The sequence below is a fragment of the Tubulanus polymorphus genome, chromosome 9 (assembly GCF_964204645.1).
Source record: "Tubulanus polymorphus chromosome 9, tnTubPoly1.2, whole genome shotgun sequence".
NCBI lineage: Eukaryota > Metazoa > Nemertea > Palaeonemertea > Tubulaniformes > Tubulanidae > Tubulanus > Tubulanus polymorphus.
In genome coordinates, this window is record NC_134033.1 from 14,304,121 (window position 1) to 14,323,769 (window position 19,649).

Below are 19,649 nucleotides of genomic sequence, written 5' to 3' on the forward strand. Positions count from 1 at the left end.
GTTTCTATCGACCATCTCCGAACAGTTCGCCATTGATACCGATACAGCGTACATGACGTCATAGCGCGTAATGTCGGCCATGAAGCGTAGCGGTCTAAACTGGAGTTTTAAGTCACAGTTGATTGGTCTGGCATTGTGACGTAGTGAATGAGACACGTGACGTAGTAACGTCGGTGGTGAATTACTTGACAGGAAGTGACGGCCGAATATACTTTCAATCACATGTTAGTGGTCGCGATCAAAACAACTCGACAAAATGTGGACGTTTCCGAGTGCAAAAAAAGATCAATGACCATTGAGCGCAATTGAATATCCCGTATCGATATACGGGGGGGGGGGGGGGTTCAGTCAAATGGGGCCTCGAATGTAACGATTTATATGTTATTACCAACAAAGAATTTCGTCCTAATTAGGACTGATAATCACGAACAGATTTTTTGATCCCCTAAATTGTAACGTCACGAGGCCCGTACCACTAAATATACAAGGACAGTCACTGAACTGGGATGCTTAGTTAGACGAGCCCTTCCTTGCCGGATGTGCTCGGGCATAGATATTCATATTATTTGACGTAAATATAACGCCACACATTACGGAAAATGCCGTCGTTCGAATATTTTTAGACAATCGAACATTGATGATGTAATCATTAAGCCTTTAGTGGAGCCACTAATGCGTCTCCCCACGGGGCGAGCTCTTGTCGGTTTTGGTTCATTAGCGAATCGCTGAGCTTGCTAAATGAAAAATATATCACACTTACGGGAATAGACGTGATGAAAATGAGGGCAATGTAATTTACAAAATAGTCAATTATTAATAATGTAACCGGAGATATCCATTAACGCTAATACGATTTAAACTACTTATAGTTCCGATTCGATATTTATCTCATGTATATTTAAAAAGTCGATCTCGACGAACGTTTAATTCATAATTTCACAATTTCCTCATTGAATCCCGTGTTCGCGGCTGGCCTTCATCGTGTGGTTGTGCAGCGCGATAAAAACATATGCTACTCGCTCTATGGCTATTAAAAACCGGTTGGTTTTGCCATTATAGAAATCGGTTTTAAATCAATTTCTAGGGTTTAACCTCAGAGTAATCTCCAAGGTTTTGCATTCATCTGATCGCCTCGATGCGATTCTTTGACTTGATTGTCAGATCAGGCACGAATTCGTGACGACCAAGGGCAGACGACAGGAGCACAAAGAAACGAGAAGGGCATACATTTCAATGGGGCAAGTTTCGACGCAGAGCCAGCGCCAAGCCAAAACAGGGGGCTGGAAAATGTAGAAATTCTTAAGTGCATTTTTTTGGGTAAAATTTGTGGCCCCTTGAGTGACAAGTGATAAAGCTAATAAAGATAATAAGCTGAATCTGTGCTGCAGAATGCTGTTCTGTTAGTTGTGGGTGGAAAAATTAAAATTGTAGGCATAAAAACTCGAGTGTGAAATTTCTTTTTGTTTTCAATTGAAATTTGGAAATTGTCGTTGTTTTCGGTGAGTTTTCTGGCCGATTATAAACGCAGTTTGTATTTCTGAGATCTGACTGTGCAGTTTTTGAACTGAGATCCGGAAGAAAATATGTACTTTAGTGTATGAAAGAGCTTCTTTTGTGAAGACGACTGGAGAGGTTGACATCACCGGGTCATCGTTCGGGCACACTGTTATTATCGTGGTCGCGCGTGCTGTTCTCTCATTTATACCCCGCGTTCCATTTTATTGAGTTCAATCACGGTTGATACGCGACAAAAATACGCACGCACGCACGCACGAACGCACCTCGCACGCCGCAGATACTCAGACGTTTTCGTGCTCAGACGATCGGGTCGATCATCAGTGTTTAGTGTGAGAGAGAGAGAGTGTGTGTACGGTGTATACAGCGACGGCTGTTCCGATGTTCGATGCTAGGCACTGAGGGAATAATACTATCCTGCGTTTATACCGTTAACAAAGACTAACGCAGTCTCTACGCGTTAATATATATTCACAATCAATATATTCGATATGATCGACAAAAATGGAGACGCCAATCATAACATACGATTTGATACACAAACAAAAAAACTAGTAAGTGTCACACATGTTATTCGTTGTTTTGGTAGAATTTTCTATTAGTCATATATATCGTTCAAGCGTCGATTTATTTGAGCTATACAGTCGCAATGAAGTTGTCTTCGGGTGATCTCGGGCGGCGGCTATTGTGAACGGTTATTCCGTGTAATCGATCCGGTGAAATTAGACACTAATTGCGCCGTTCAATAGAAGCCAAACCGATCGAGGGCGTGTTCCTCCTAATGTAAGATGTTATTCCACACTGGAGCTATAAATATACATTAGCGAGTACCGGTACGGCTGAATACCTGTCGTTGCTGACGTGCTTAACAAGATGATAACATTTGCCCGCGCTTTTCGAGGCGATCATTTTTTCATTCACTCGAGTAAAATAAGGCTAAACAAAAATGATACCTTGTTTCTCCGCAGCGGCCGGGTCATTTTTGTAAAATATGATAAAATTTGTAAACAGTTCATTCCTATAGCGGCCGGGTCTGTTATGGTAAAATTGATCACGATTTCAAAAAAGTAATGTATAGGGTAGATAGGCGGCCGGCCGGGTCAACATTTAAGCTCAGCAGAGCGGAGAAACAAGGTATCAATTTTTTTTAGCCTAAGATATATAGATTTTCATGCGATTAATAATGCGTATGAAAAATGAGATGTTCGATGAATCATGCGTCGTTGAGCCTACCAGGAAGTCCCCTGATCTGACGACCATTTCTATAAATGTGATAAAATTTCACCCCGTTTGGTCTTGACGATAATTACCCTTAGACGCGCCGTGAAAAATTATATAACCCTCGTAAATTATGCGAGTGATTCTCACAACTTCCGCTTTTGGTTGGCGGCGCCACTGTACGGCGTCGAAGGGCCATTGCCTCATTAGGGATTTAAATGACCAGTGTACATGGCCTTATTAGTTTATTTTCAAGAAATACAGACGAATGCGTATCATGTTATTTTCTGAACTGGTTAAAGAACGTACGGTCAATTTTACGGTGCCAGGTCAATAATTTAACGTTGACCCGGTGCCGGCAGATGTCAACAACATAAGTCGACCCGTGAGGCATATGTTATATCAAACTTTAGATTGAATATGGGCGGCTTTATCATTATGTAAATCAACAGAATATCCTCCTAAAGACCGCATATAATGCATGGCCTCTCTTTACCTGTTTACACATACACGTAACACATATATCGATAATATCTAAGTAGCATATATACAGCTGTTCGGAAAGAATGGAACGTTTTGTCAGGATGAAATCTTCATGATATGAACTATAACATCGTAATGTACTACTGCTATCACAAGACTCCGCTTAATTTACGTCCATATTTGGATGTCTCACGTTTTAACCTGCAGTTAATATAGTTCAATCAAAAACAATATGCGACTCGTTGAAGTCCTCTATTCCAACACACGACGCCATTCACGCAGTTCGGGCTGGGATTTTTAACGATGCTTCGATGATTTATTTGACCGTCACTATATGGTACGTGTATAATTGCAAAATGAAAAAAAAAAACGAATAACTCGATCGTGATTTGGCACCCGGGTCGAATAGTAAACCCACTCTATTTTCCGCTGGAGTCATACGTGATCCGGGACAGCTGTCGTTGTAGCGTTGTATTTCCCTATATCATTGATAATAATACTTTCACCGGTTGATATTATGTTTTTGTTCGAAACCTACATTTTACAGCGATTAGAATGAGTGTATATGTTTTGAAAGAAAAAATTCGCGATATTCAGGCTTAACGCAAGCCTGCATGTACACGCTTCTCGTACCTACGTTTGTATTGATATGTCAAGGACCCGAAGAACATTATTCATATCAGCGACTACTGAATATTGTTTACCTAACACAAATCTACCCTTGAACTTGATATACAAGTATTGAATAAATATATATCGCATTCGAAAAACCGATATCTTCCTCTTCGTATTCGCGTAGTAACATGTGAAGTAATTAACTATACGAAAAATTCATGAACCAGAATAAACGATTTATCAAAACGTGACTAGAGAGCTGAAAAGGGAGTCTCAGACAGTTATTTGTTACTTGCTCCTCGCTTGTCAAATCAGTTATGAAAATGTCTCATAGTTGAGTCTAAATAAACTTCACTGCTCTCTTATGAAAATGGCTCTTGAAATTAAGACTAAGCGTCACAACTCTCTTAGTCTTGAAAATGGCTCATAGAATTGAGTCTAAACGTCACTCTTTCTTAGTTTTGAAAATGGCTCATAGAATTGAGTCTAAACGTCACAACTCTCTTAGTTTTGAAAATGGCTCATAGAATTGAAGTCTATACGTCAAAACTCTCTTAGTTTTGAAAATGGCTCATAGAATTGAGTCGAAATGTCACTATTCTCTTAGTTTTGAAAATGGCTCATAGAATTGAAGTCTAGACGTCACAACTCTCTTAGTTTTGAAAATGGCTCATAGAATTGAAGTCTAGACGTCACAACTCTCTTAGTTTTGAAAATGGCTCATAGAATTGAGTCTAAACGTCACAACTCTGTTAGTTTTGAAAATGGCTCATAGAATTGAGTCTAAACGTCACAACTCTCTTAGTTTTGAAAATGGCTCATAGAATTGAAGTCTATACGTCAAAACTCTCTTAAATTTGAAAATGGCTCATAGAATTGAGTCGAAATGTCACTATTCTCTTAGTTTTGAAAATGGCTCATAGAATTGAAGTCTATACGTCAAAACTCTCTTAGTTTTGAAAATGGCTCATAGAATTGAGTCGAAATGTCACTATTCTCTTAGTTTTGAAAATGGCTCATAGAATTGAAGTCTAGACGTCACAACTCTCTTAGTTTTGAAAATGGCTCATAGAATTGAAGTCTAGACGTCACAACTCTCTTAGTTTTGAAAATGGCTCATAGAATTGAGTCTAAACGTCACAACTCTGTTAGTTTTGAAAATGGCTCATAGAATTGAGTCTCAACGTCACAACTCTCTTAGTTTTGAAAATGGCTCATAGAATTGAAGTCTAGACGTCACAACTCTCTTAGTTTTGAAAATGGCTCATAGAATTGAGTCTAAACGTCACAACTCTGTTAGTTTTGAAAATGGCTCATAGAATTGAGTCTAAACGTCACTACTCTCTTAGTTTTGAAAATGGCTCATAGAATTGAGTCTAAACGTCACAACTCTGTTATTTTTGAAAATGGCTCATAGAATTGAGTCTAAACGTCACAACTCTCTTAGTTTTGAAAATGGCTCATAGAATTGAGTCGAAATGTCACTACTCTATAACTTAGTTTTCATCATTTAGTTGTGGGTACAGATTTTGTAAACAGTTTGAGACTATTTCAAGTCTTGAATATTATTGAGCGAGAACCCAAAATAGGAATCAAAACAACAACTGTTGTGATGTATTTTGTAAACCACTATTGTAACAGTTGTTGTTCGTTTTCGCAGTTTAGACTTGTCTATTGGAAACCAACATTACCAGGTGTCGTTATGAATACAGTGGAACCTCGTTAAAACGATCTCATATTCGATTTATCTGTTTTTACTAACATAGAATTTCATCGCAAATATGATTATTTTGATAATCTCATACTGGATATAACGAACTATCGGTTATATTTAACGAGAATATATTTACTGGGTTAAGCGAGGTTCCTCTGGATGAACCTGTTTTTTCTTTGAATGACTTTTTTTCAAAGAGTGTACTCAGTCATGGGTGGATCTAGCCTTGGTTTTTGAACTGCTTACACTGTGGAGGGACACCTACGTATATAGTAGCTTAATACGGTGAATTGTTACGGCTCTGAGATGCAATCTGAGCACATTTGGGGTATCAAATATGTGATATATCCCATCCATTCATAAAATATGCAATTTCGACCTAAAGGAAATATCATTCATAAAACAAATAATAAAAACTTGCCAAAATCACGCGATATCTCTGATCAAAGTCAGATCAACTCATCGATAATGACTCACTTGCCAGAGGCATTTCATCCAAGTAAAACTGGATTTTTTCACGACGAACTTGCAAAATAATAAAAGGACACCTGAGTACCGCTGAAGCGGAGCCTGAATCTGTCCCACTCAGATGAACGTGTTTTAATGTGTATAGTTAACGGTGAAATTGTATTTTGATACTCATAATAATCACGCTAATAGCTCAAATTTACTGAAGAAAGAGACTTCGACAACGATATTTGAACGGTTCATTTCGTTTCTTTTCAGTCGAAATCGACAATCGAAGAGTTGGAGTCGAAATTCTACGAAAGTTTTGAAGAAACTCCGCTCGTCTCGGCAATAATCACCTACATCATCTATGGAATGCTCGCCATCTTCGGGCATTTCCGGGATTTCCTTCGTAGAAATGGCTACGAGAAAAATCAGTCGGCCACCGAATCAACTAAATATAAGGTACATGGATACGATTTTCATTTCGACGGAAGCGTCATTTGGCGACGTGAGATAAAAACTATCGTTGGAATTAATTCTGGCTTGATATTATGTTTCGAAATAAAATCGCCAAACTTTGCAATTTAATCGAAAGCATTTTTCTCTGAGCGGCATTTTGTCGGGATTATTTCTAATTTGTTTTAATCAATGAGTATTCCTACTACCTGCAGTTGTCCTGGGGATATTTCAATCGAATGAAACGTTTCTTGAAATCTTTTTATCTCACGTCCCCAAGGCGCTTATACGTACGTAACCACTATGATAAAAATGCTACAACACTTTCTTTGTTTTGTTCTTTTGTCTTGCGTTCTATTTTTGTCTTTCAGTGCTGACTAATTAATACCCTATGGTGCTGGAGATAATTTGAAAATTTTAAAAAATTCCACCCTAATGCGTTGAATTACGGGAATACCACTATAGTGCGTCTACACTGCGGTGCGGTGTATCGTTAGTTACGAATATTTCACTATGTTTGACAGGTGCTGCCATTTTTCAAGAGAGATAATTACTAATTACTAATTACATCAAATACACCGCAGTGCGATGTACTAGCAAAATCTTTCACTGATTTATACACCGCACTGCGGTGTAGACGTAGTGAAAGGGTTTAAGCTGAAATGCTAAGCTGTTTCGATTTTGTTTTGTTCGTGGTGCGTCAATTTACGTAAAATGAAACCAGAAAACTTAACTTGAATCTTTATTGATGCCTTGAAAAATAGCAAACATATCGTTTCATATTGTCGACAATAAATGATATAGTATAAAGTTTATAATATAAAAGATCAATGAAGTTATTTTGGATTTGAAGATATCGATAATGGAGAATTGAATTGACCGGCAACCAGTCTAGTTCCAAAATATTGATGACGCACAACCCCTCAAAATAATCATTGAAATTTATCAAAAATAAAATAAGAGCGAATAATGAAATCTATTCAATTACAAAATAAACACCACAATTCACAATTGTTATTGTTATTTTGAACGCCAAAATTGATGACGCAGTACACTAACTCAACTAGGTGTTAATGTATATGAACATTATTGTTACGATTTTTACTGCGTCAAAAAAGAAAAAAAGAATTAGTTCATAAATTAGTCAGGCATGACTCCATAGATTCATGTCATCTAACTGATTTGTTTTGTAGGAATTCGTACCGTTGTATTCGAGTTTTGAGAGTTTTTTCACGCGTAACATCTACACGCGAATCAGGGATTGTTGGAATCGACCGATATGCTCAGTGCCCGGAGCCCGACTTCAATTGTTAGAAAGATACACCGAAGACTACGGATGGACTTTCAAGTAATTCTAAAAGCATTATCCGTATAGAAACGTTGTGTTAGCTCTTGGTGGCACAAATTGTAACCGATGGATCTAGTTGATATTTTGTTATTTGGAAGGAAAAGGGGTTGGAATCAATGTGGAAAGTTTCGTCCATCAGCTCTAAGCCGTTCAGAAGTACTGGGAGAAAATAAGCAAAAATTCAATGAAATTTTCCTCTTTCTACAAATCGATGTTCGACCTTGTTTCACGATAATGACATCACTGGGATAGCCTTCAGCGTCCAGGTTCAATATCGGATACTGAAGGGTTTTCATTATCGACGTCATTATTTTGGCTTAAATTTCCTTATGAGTGAAATTGTACTATGAAAATAATCCCGTGCTAAGATACCATGATAAAAACGTAATTCTTCAAACGTAAAGCGTTTGCGTTTAATGGGTTGCCGCATGCTTGGCGACATTACCCCGATTCATGCTGTCGGCAGGTATCTAGCGTTACGATGTTACCCGGCGGCATTGTACGCTCGTATTGTAAAGGCCGCTTACCCGCCACGCGACGAAATATCCCGACGTTGCCGTGGACTACGTCGTCGAAAAAAATCCGTTATGATTAATCGATGCAGTTCGTTTCTGATTAAAATTCATTTCAACGTGTTTGTCTGAGTATCTGGGTATCGACTGGCGGACTAAATGAACAACAGTCTATAGTGTGTCTCATGAGCCCGGTCTAGCTTTGGGCTTACTGTAGCTATTCTGAGCTGTAACGAAGTAACCAATATCTAAGCCTGGAGCCAAATCTTTTGATGCCATTAAGAGCCTTAAATCTTGAATTGAGCGCTGAATTCAAATATTCAAATTTAACGGCGACACTGGTTAATAGAATCCGCCCTTTGAATCTATACTCAATTCAATTCACACTTAATTCATCGACGTTCTCGTTCCTATCAACGCGCGCACAAGTTAAATGGCGTCTTTTTCAACGCACGAACACATTTTCAATTTGACTATAGTAATCGATCGAAAATGCACTAAAATCAAAATTATATTCTTATTTCGAATAGGTACACGGGCAAAACGACCGAAGCCGTAAATATGGGTTCGTACAACTATCTAGGATTTGCCGAAAACGACGGACCTTGTTCTCACGAAGCCGTCGCCGCGACGAGGGAATACGGAGTTGGAGTAAGCAGTTCACGACAGGAGCTAGGTCGGTATTAATACGAACGGGCTCGTTTCGTTCGGCACGATGACACTTGTGGTACCCGATTTTTTGTCTCTCGTATGAAAGGCCCAATTGAAAACTGGTTTAGTTCACGGTCATACGTACATCGGAATCATGATCAAACATGTCTTGTACGCGCGCGTGATTAATCGAATGGTTTTTCATTCGTTTGTGTTTCAATGACGATAAATTCCCTGTAGAATCATTGACATTACTTTTTCTTCAAAAATTATTTTAAGGCTCTTACGAAATATATTACATCTAACTCGGATATCAATCTGGCGTTCACAACCCCGCAAGGTCTGACTAGAGCGGAGTAGGGTCAGATCGAGGGGGATTTGAGAGACTTGTACGAGTACATCAAATATTTTTGAGTGCCTTTTTCTATTTTGTCATCAAAGATAATTGGTGCATTTCAGTGCGGTAGTGCCCCTTGTATTGCATGTGTGGACATCAAAGTGCCCTTTTGGGATGTGACTAATTCTTCGAAACTGGCCCCTGAGGATCCGTCCCAGCTGTGTCAAACAAAACCCAACCTAGTCATATATCGTCAACATTTTTTTTAAAACGTACTTCATGACGCCTCTAGAGCTTTCCAATGCGTGAATATTCGCCTATTATTTCCGTTACAAGTACTAGCGATGCAGACGTACTTTTACAAGCGTTTGAATGAAGCACGATGTATTATGTATTATGAGCGTTTTGTCGTTGCAGGTAATTTAGACATACACCGCGAGCTGGAGAGGAAAGTGGCGCAATTCGTCGGTAAAGAAGCCGCCATTACGTTCGGTATGGGCTTCGCTACGAACTCGATGAATTTGCCGGCTTTAGTTGGCAAGGTAAGGAGGTCACGTGGTGTCCGGGAACACGGTTTACAGCACTGACGATTGTTGATTCGGGCGTTTATTTTTCATTTCAAAACAAATTAATCGATGCGAGTTTAACATTTTCTCCCTATCCGAGGATTGAGATTATTTCAAAGTTAAAAAAAGAATGTTTTTTTTTCGTTATTTACAGGGTTCATAGCGAGTCTCCTTAATGCGTAAAAGTGCTTTCTTTCGAACAAAAAATTAGTAAGGCCCTTAAAAGTGTTGAAGTTTCACAAAATTTCAAAAAGTGCTGTCGAAGTGTTTGCTTTTGGTGTCGCAAATAGTCAACATTTTATGTTGTGGATTAGGACGGCGGTCTTAAGTGATAAGAAAAGTTCTTACGCTCCTACAAAAATGCTTAAACATTTACTTTTACTTGTACTACGCATCACAGCTGCTTACTTTTACTTTAGCCTTATACGAACTACTATGAACCCTGTATTTGCACTCTAATTTACAACTCTAATTCACAATGCGATAATTGTTCACGATAATGTTTTACGTGTTTGATTGACTAACATCTAGCAATACATATTACAGGGTTGTCTAGTTTTGAGCGATACGCTAAACCACGCCTCGCTCGTGCTGGGCGCACGTTTAACGGGAGCCACGATTCAAACTTTCAAACACAACGGTTAGTAATCCATCGCCAAACGCTCGCAGCAGGCCTAGAGCCGGCATCCTCGCTTGCCACCGCAGGCTTCAAATGCTCCCGGCAAGCTCTTACCCGTCTCATAGAACGGTTTAAAGTTCCATTAGTCGTAAGAACGCAATCTTTAAGAAACTTAATGAAACGCAAGTTGTCTGTATTAACCATCGCTGTCCCCAGGATTTTTAAGGGGACAGAGGGTTCAATATCTCTCGAAAATGGCAAAGAAGTAAAAGAATATTCAATATTTCAAAACTGGAACTCTGACCCCTTCTCGCGGACGCCTATATAATGGTGCGTATAAACGGAAATTTTGTATTTCGTCAAATCAAGGCCAAAATTTTTCCTCGACTTGTATGTCATGCCGATATCTTAAGATAATTCCGATGGCGTTGATTTCAGTTTAGTTTCTTTCTTTTTTTCTGAAAGTTCCTCGACAAAATGTCAAGTAGTTTACCCGCTAAAGCTTTGATCGTTTTGACGATAAAAAATCCTTAAAATAAAATAGTCATCTGCTCAATTGTCTGTTGATAAAACGACATTATCTTTTCAAAGTCCGCAATTGATATTTCGCGTAAGAATAGAAGTTCTCTAACCATTTTCGAATATTTCTCAGCCAGGCGACGCCGTATCTCGAAGTTCCAGTAAAAAACACATTTTCTTCTAAAATATTTCCTTTTTCGATACGGAAAATATAATAAGGTCAATCAAGTAAACGCCGTGGAGAAAGTAGTTGCAACGAATTGAGAAATAGATTAACGGAGGATTTACTCAAATTTCAAGCCGCGCTACCCCGCTAACTGGCAAGCGAGGATTCACCAGGTGTCGCTAGTGTGTCGAGTCGGAAATGGTTGGAGTGTAATAAATATTCATACACGTATTCGTATAGCGCGACTTTTCCCATAGCCTACGCCGTATTCAATGTTCGATATTGCGGCATAGATATTCTTGTTCACGAATAACGTGGTATTTCGAGCAAACAGCTGACAATATTTGCTCGTTTTTTTTTCAATATTACCTCAGTCTATTCCAGACGACTGTTCGAATAAGACTAGGTAAACATAGACAAGCGACGAAATCAATTTCGACTCGTAGTGTATGATGTAGTTCGAAGCCAAAAAATCATACCTTGTTTAATCATGATCAGCCGGGTCGTTTTTGTAAACCGGAGTAATTCATTTCTAAAGCTGCCCGGTTATTGTTAACTTGATCATGATTTAAGGAAAAGTTATGTACTGGGTAGATAGGCGACCGGCCGCGTCAACTTTCACACTCAGCAGAAATGAGAGAAAATATATCAATTTTTAGTCTAAAAAGCGAAAAACATTGACGAACAATGACTAAAAGATCCGTTCACTGACTGCAGAGATTTCAAAATGACATTTTAAACAAATTCCTGAAGATGGATACAGTGGAACCTCGTTATAACGAATGCGAATCACTTTTTCGGATCTGCGTAATTTCTATATACCCTTCACGGTAAACCGAACTATTCAAAAATTTAGTAAATTATTTAATTCGAATGATGGAAATGTGTTGTTTAATGAGTGGGTTTTTCATGTACACAGACAGAACGTTTTATCAGAAAGCCTGGGAAAGGAAGCAGATGTTTGTCTGCATTAAAAATGTGAACAAGAATTTATGAAATTTTGAAAATTTTATCGGTCTATTTTCAGATATGGAACATTTAGAAGAGAAACTCCGTAACGCGGTAATTAACGGACAACCTCGCAAAAATCGAGCTTGGAAAAAAATTTTGATAATCATTGAAGGCGTCTACAGGTAAAATATGAAGTTAGATTCACTTGACGTTGGGTTTAACGCACGTATAGGCGAACTGAAATATCACCGATTATTCTAGCATTACTCGATGTATGCGCCGCGGGCTATCGGAAAACTGTCGAGTGGTTAATTGGAATCATTTAAGTCAATCGATAAAAACAAACAAGATTCCCCGGTGGACAGCAGACGAAATGTAGTCACGCAAAACGAAATAACGAACGAAAGACGTAGTTTTTGTAACAGCGCTGACTCGAAACGTTTTCCTCGAATATATGCAAACAGAGCCCGAAATAATCAGGCGTGAAACTCCACGCATTTCTATTGCAGGGTTATCTGATTCACTTTATCTATTTAGATATATAGTTTAATAGTTTAGCAATACATTCTATACATTATTGAAAACTGTAAGTTGACACATCGATAGCCGCGATTTAACCTTCTATAACATAAATCATATATCGTCATTACATAAATCGTTTTTTTACGTGTTTCTATATCGCGAACAAAGCGCGTTTTGCCCCGAGAGACGATAGAATGTGTTCATGATTATTTTCAAATGGATTTGAAAAAGATTTCAAATTACTAGGGCTACCCAGAGTTGCAAAGTGGCTGATCCTAGTTTATTCCGCTTAGGTCTATATGAGAACTCCTCAGTTGTATACAGTCGCGTCTGAAGTCCACAAGTAGTCTTAGATTTCATGAATGATCTTAATTTGTTAGATTGGCTATGGTTGTCCCGATGACGGTCTTACGTAGTCAAATCTAAAATCTAAGCCCTGCTTGCGTAACGGGCTCCTATTGTAACTAAATCCTAGGCCAGTGTTGACCGAAGCCTTAAAATGTCCCATTTAGGGACAAATACGTTATTTTTTTGCCTGTTTGTTTTTCAGCATGGAAGGCTCCGTCGTAAGACTGCCCGATATTATACGACTGAAACGTAAATACAAGGCGTACGTCTATTTAGACGAGGCTCACAGTATCGGTGCGTTAGGGCGCACCGGACGAGGGGTCGTCGAGTATTACGGTCTGAACCCGGACGACATAGACGTCATGATGGGAACGTTCACGAAAAGTTTTGGCGCCGCCGGCGGTTACATCGCCGCTTCGAAGGTTCGTTAACCCCTGAGGACCGGGTCCGCGCTCATGACTTTGACTTAAGACCACCACCCAGTTTTATAGCCAATCATTTATAAACAACTTAAGACTCATCTTAAGATTTAAGACTTTCAACTTAAGTCTTGGCTATGGAACTTGCCCCTGGAGATATTACTGGTAACCCGATTGTTCTCTCTACAACGAACGTTGCGAATTGTTAGGTGGAGAGATTTTTGGGACCCGATTAGAACCTCGTTACAGTGAATTTCTAAAGACCAGAAAATCCGTCGGTCATAAACGATTGTTCGTAATCTATTGTGAAATTATTGAAATCGTCCTATTTGGGACGAATTCTAGGTTTGCAATGGCCGTAAAATCGTATTGAATCACGAGGTCGTTATAACCGGGCTCAACTGACGATCAAACCTTGATTTATTCGATATAGTTCTATAAGTGAATTTTGAAATTACATTAAATCGTTGATTTGAAAAATTCCGTTTAATATATACATGAATCGGTAGTTACCGTTCTTTTCTTCATTTTCAAAGAATTTCTAAATGAATCCTGAAATTGATTGAATGAATTTGAATATTTTCCAGCAAGTGATATCACATTTGCGGGCGCATTCGCACAGCGCAGTATACGCGTGTAGTATGCCGGCACCGGTTGTGCAACAGATTCTGACGAGCATGCGCATTATAACCGGCGAGGACGGTACCGACGAAGGTATTGAATACGTTTATTCCAATTTAACTCGACTCGAAGTAAATCCATCAAAGCGTCGATAAATATAAAAAGAAAATTGCTGCGAATATTTTTAAGCACGGCAGTTGTAGTCGTTATAAACCCTTTATTAACGACATGAGGAACTGTAGGTGTACTGTGTTGCTGGGTAAATACCTATAATCCCCTAATAAATCATCATTTCTCGATAAGCTCTTATTAGCAGTCTGCAGTTGAACCAAAACCCATAATCAGTAGATGATCAGTAAGCGTTAAGCCCGGAATTCAGAACTGTTATGAGCCGCGATCACGGCCCGGGTCAAATTGGCACGGATCAGGCTCGAGCCAAATTTGGCCCCAAATTGTAATCAGAGAGCGCGTTATAACACATAATTCTCTAACTTGTTACAAATGAAATGCTATCATAATGATGTTGTGGTAAGCGAGGTGAATCACTTCCGGAACCGTTAGCACTCAGAGGCAATAATTTGGCCCCTGTCAAACAGTCGCGGAACCATTTGGCACCAGTATGAACGCTTGACCCGGGTAAAAAAGCTCGTGTGATCGCGGCTATATTTTTAGCCGTCTTTCTGATAGTCGATTTGTTAATTCAAATTATATGATGCGTGTTTCCAATATTTAAACGTGTTTATGATTTACCTCGTTTACAGGTTGTAAAAGAATTCGACAGTTAGCTTGGAATGTTCGCTATTTTCGCCGGAGATTGCAGGAAATGGGATTCATAGTTTACGGAAACAAAGACTCGCCGGTTGTGCCTTTAATTATATTCATGCCTACGAAACTGGCGTAAGTGAATTCATCGTTATCATCTCCAGGGACCAGTTCCACAGTTCCGAGTTATGATTTAACTCTCAGTTAAATATTCTTGCTTTCTATAGGGCTATCCTTCACTAGATATTATAACATCTTGTCGACTCTTTATTCATATTTATATGAAATGTTATGCATGACCATCTGTTATAATTTCTCTTGAAAATAAACTATATATATATAACCCACAACTGTGGGACTGGGTCCAGTTTATAAACACGGACATTTTAGTAACCACCTAGCAAGGCCAGCAGCCAGTTGCGCAGTCATTGTTTAGATTCGAGACCAGTCCGAGACCGTCTTAGTTCTATCATCAATCTAACAACATAAATCTAGTCTAAAGTTTTGAGACCACTTTTGGACTTAAGTCACGACTGGCGCCCAGGTTCTTTTTTATCAGAAATACTTAAAAGGACAATAATGAAATATAGAATCATTCTTTGAAACGAGGATGTTCGTACAAGTGCATTTTCCCTAAAATCATGTTCTTCGAATATTTAAACATGCCAAAAATGCCATTTAAACATGCCATTTTTTCATAGTTCCATTTCGTGCCATTCGCCGCAGCAAATTCCATAAGCGGCATGTATAAACAACGCTAAGGAATTTCTAGCAATATTTCATTATATAAGGCATGATAATAGTCTCTGGCCTGGAAATCGAACCCAGGTGTGGATAAGCGCCACTGTATTATCGAGGATTTTCTACATTTCAGCGCGTTTTGTCGTGGAGCGATGAAACGTGGTTTGGCTACAGTCGTCGTCGGGTTTCCAGCGACACCTATCATCGAAGCGAGGGCCCGTTTTTGTCTTTCAGCTGCTCACACACTTGCTGATTTAGATACGGTAATTGCCAGTCTATAAAATGAAATTGAATGTTGGTCATGGAGTAATTATCTTGAGAAGACAATTATTGCAAGATTGAATTAATTTGAGATACGTAGAAGGATTCCCGTGATGCAATTGTTAAGCTATGATTGGTCATGAGACAATTTGCTGAACTCTGATTGGCCAGTAGGTTTTGTGACGATGGAGATGTCCCAGACGTGTTGTTTATAATTTCATATTCTATTTATAAAGAAAAAACTCATTTCACGATTTTACAAATATGATAATATTTGATCGCTTGCAGGCATTGTCAATAATTGACGAATTAGGAGACGAGTTACGTTTGAAATATTCTCAAATTCGTTCCGTACCATTTTCGGAATCGGACAACGATTTCTTCGCCGCGAATTTGGTAAGTAACGCGTTACTTTGGTAAGTAACACTTTTTAGTTGTAAACGATAATTTAAAAATCTCGCACTTAAGAAAAAAGTTTGGTGTCCGAAATGTCTCTTTGAGCGACTAGTTTCGAATATATCATCTCGACAGACTAAAAGTAAGCAATGAAATCTAGTAATATTATTATTACCTAGGTTTTGATCATATATAGATAAATTGGTCTCTGTTCTGGATTGTATCTCATAATTTCTCATAATAATCCTGAAGATGACTATCAAGATAACGTGGAAACGTTGAATAAACTACCGGCTCAGGGAAACATTTCCGACTCAACGTATTTTCCATTCGTTAAGAAAAAAAACCGAAATTCTTAGTGATCAATTTTCAGACGAATGAAAGTCGACGGCGGGTGAAGAAGACCGCGCCGACCAGCAATGGATCGGTGCACCTTTAAAGAGAGGGCACAGGTGATTCGTGATCCAGTACCACAGCTATGACCGAGGCTTTAACTTTGAAGAGTCTATTATTACTAGAAAATGAACTGAATTTTGACTCTCGCGCATCGAATTGTTCCGTAGGTCGTGTACTCATTCGAGTGGGTTATATCAGCCGATTTATTCGGTACTTAGCCATTCCCAAGTCAAATGAAATGATGATATTTATTATTGATGAAAACAAAAGTCTTTTTATCGTTCTTTATAAAATAATGTTTATAGTAATTTTTGTATAGACAAAAGAATAAATTTTCAGATTTATCACAAATTGACTGTTACGGCTTTTTTTACTTTTTGTTTCTATCGTAAATGGGTTCGAATGCTGGTCGATCGTGTGGTGAAGGGTTAGGTGTTCATTATTTCGGAATACACCGGACTTCAGGATTTAATTGTTCTTGGGTCGTTTTCTCCAGCCTTGTATTACAGCAGTTGACAGTCAAGACCGAAAGCTCTCGCTCTGGGTCACAGAACCTCCCAGTTTCCCAGTTACAACGCCACCACGATATTTTCCCACATCATTCTGACGAATAGCTCGAGATATTTCCTATTCAAGTCATCATCACCTGTTTCCGGGGAGCATCTTTGATGATAGCTTTCTACTTCTCAAAGACGTTATACAAATGCACAATCCAATCCTCTTCCATTTTTATCGACCTGCATTTGTGGAACCCCTCGAGCCAGAACCGATTTGGTCAGGATTTACCGAACACCTACGCTTATTTATACTCCTCATTTTTGACGCTGTCAAAACCGTTAAAATGATGTTGGCGTTTCAAAATAGCGTTTATTTTGAAATTATATATATTTCATAACTCCTATTTCATTTTTGATAAATCGTGATAACCATTTTTTAAAAGGATGTGCATTATACGTCGTGTATCGGGGCTAGACTGGTTGTCGGTCAATTCAATTCAATTACCGATATATTCATACCCACAATAACTTTATCGATAATATCTACATCACATTATTTATTGTCGACAACATTACGCAATGTGTTATTTCTACATAAACTTTCAAGTTAGTTTTCTTGTTCATCTTTCGCTTACTCCGTAAGCGTCAACGTTGCCTGCGGTCGTCGACGTATGATGATGATTAATAGCAAACGTTTTACGGCTGCTGATAAAACAACGATTCTACAAAATACTCACCGCTGAAAAACACGTTTTCCGACCCGAAAATATTAGAACAACGTGTTCAAGATGAGGTACGTTACTGGCTGCACGTATTCAGAAAACGTTCTCAGATCCAAGTCGTTTTTACCTGTGTTTTCTAAGATTGATAATTCAAGTATTCAGTTTGTACAGTGGAACCTCGTTGATACGAACTAGTACTTGGGGCAATAGGGAATTATTCATATAAACGAGAATAACATGAAATCCATCGTAAATTTCTCGCTAATAGGTGTGCCAATATGTCCGTGATACAGATATATTATGAAATATTCATTTTTAGAAATCTATTCATTCATTTGCACTGATATACTAGGGAAATGAGACATATAGGGCCGGACCATCAATTTTCATCGTTTTCACAAATTTTTCGTGTTCGAATGAAACTGATTTTTTACCAGTGATTTGCACTACATTTAGACGGACATACGACACTCATAGTTAACCAGCGAGTTTCGTAATAAGCCGTCTCGTGTTAAGGAGGTTCCACTGTGTTCAGGAGCTTCTGGCCCGACAAATCCGACCTTTTTGGTCGGTAAGGACGAAATGCAATCCTACGTAGTATATTTGTTTCGTTTAAGTAAGAAATTCATGTCAGGCTAAGGCTAGGAACCGCGCAGAAATGTAACGTATATTCAGTGCAGATCCTTGGGTCTCAGTGCAATCAACGAGCAATTATCTCAACCGTTGAGATAATCGCTCGTAGATGTACCGAATTTCAATGGGTACAACCGTCGCGGAGGCGTCATTGCCCGCGTTCTTCTTAGCAATTTTGACGTTTTCATCGAACAGTTTATGAGGAAGAAAAAACAAGAAAAGAATGAATTGTTCATTTAACAGTTTAAACAGAAGAAAACAAGAATTTTCGCGCAATAAAATGAATTTTTCATTTGACATTTAGCAGTTTTGAAGAGAAGAAAAAATAATAATCGTGCAATAGAATAGAATAAATGATATAAACGGAGACGGTGGAAATTTCTCGATTTTATCATCTAGCGATAAATGCGCATGTATTTCAGAGGGCCTGGTGCACTTATGATGTCGGCACAGGTGCCATTACATTAAAGGCTAATAATAGCAAAAATAAACACGCACACGTATATAAACATGTTTTACCTGTACCCGAGTACTAGCTTTATGATGCTGCATATATTATGCGCTGCTGCTGCCGCTGCTGCTGATGGCATACCTGTATATGATAAACATGGCGGCACGCAAGAACAATATTCCACGCGGAGAGGTGGGCAAAACAGAAACTGCGCCATAACTGATCGTAACCGTCGGTTTCATTATTAAGATAAATTTGATTCATTTCCCGATGCTTTAGGATTCATGCAAAAGGCCATTGACCTTTGGCCATCCTTTTTAGCGAGCTTTTAGTTTCACTTTTCTTCACAGAATACGTCAATACTTAAATCCCCCCTTTTCAAAGAACCAAAAATGTATTTCTAACGGAATCGTCATCAAAATTTGCGTTTCCCTTACGAACCCACTACACCTACCGGGAGCGAAAGAAAGGGTTTGATTTTGAAATCGGAAATCGAAGTACAGATATAGCGAAAGAAAGGGTTTGATTTTGAAATCGGAAATAGAAGTACAGATATAGGGCTTTGGTCGGTATGTTTAACGTCGATTCTAATTTGAAATATCGAGAAATCTATTCGTAGCCTTTTTACACTGAATATCCACCGAGTTACGAATTTCTTTGCGAGTGCAAAATAGCAGTGAAATATTTGTAAATTAATCTTTTAACCAAACCTAGATATAGTTCTTACGTATGCTGAATATCTATACATTCATGATATATG

At 38.6% G+C, this 19,649-nt stretch overlaps 1 protein-coding gene across 1 annotated transcript; it reads left to right on the forward strand.

Moving 5' to 3' along the window:
- The first annotated feature begins 1,799 nt into the window (after window positions 1-1,799).
- Window positions 1,800-16,904, forward strand: LOC141910729 (serine palmitoyltransferase 2-like). The gene is made up of 13 exons (XM_074801468.1): window positions 1,800-2,069; window positions 6,272-6,457; window positions 7,645-7,799; window positions 8,842-8,987; window positions 9,717-9,841; window positions 10,412-10,505; window positions 12,197-12,302; window positions 13,193-13,412; window positions 13,997-14,123; window positions 14,792-14,927; window positions 15,667-15,796; window positions 16,083-16,190; window positions 16,564-16,904. The coding sequence occupies exons 1-13, from the start codon at window positions 2,007-2,009 to the stop codon at window positions 16,627-16,629; spliced, it is 1,662 nt and encodes a 553-aa protein (XP_074657569.1). The 5' UTR covers window positions 1,800-2,006; the 3' UTR covers window positions 16,630-16,904.
- The last annotated feature ends 2,745 nt before the right edge of the window (window positions 16,905-19,649 follow it).

Coding starts and splice junctions, on each gene's coding strand:
- LOC141910729 (XM_074801468.1), top strand. CDS start 2,007: ATGATCGACAAAAATGGAGACGCCAATCATAACATACGATTTGATACA. Junction 12,303..13,192: donor ATCATTGAAGGCGTCTACAG/GTAAAATATGAA, acceptor TTTGTTTTTCAG/CATGGAAGGCTCCGTCGTAA. Junction 14,124..14,791: donor CGAGGACGGTACCGACGAAG/GTATTGAATACG, acceptor CCTCGTTTACAG/GTTGTAAAAGAATTCGACAG.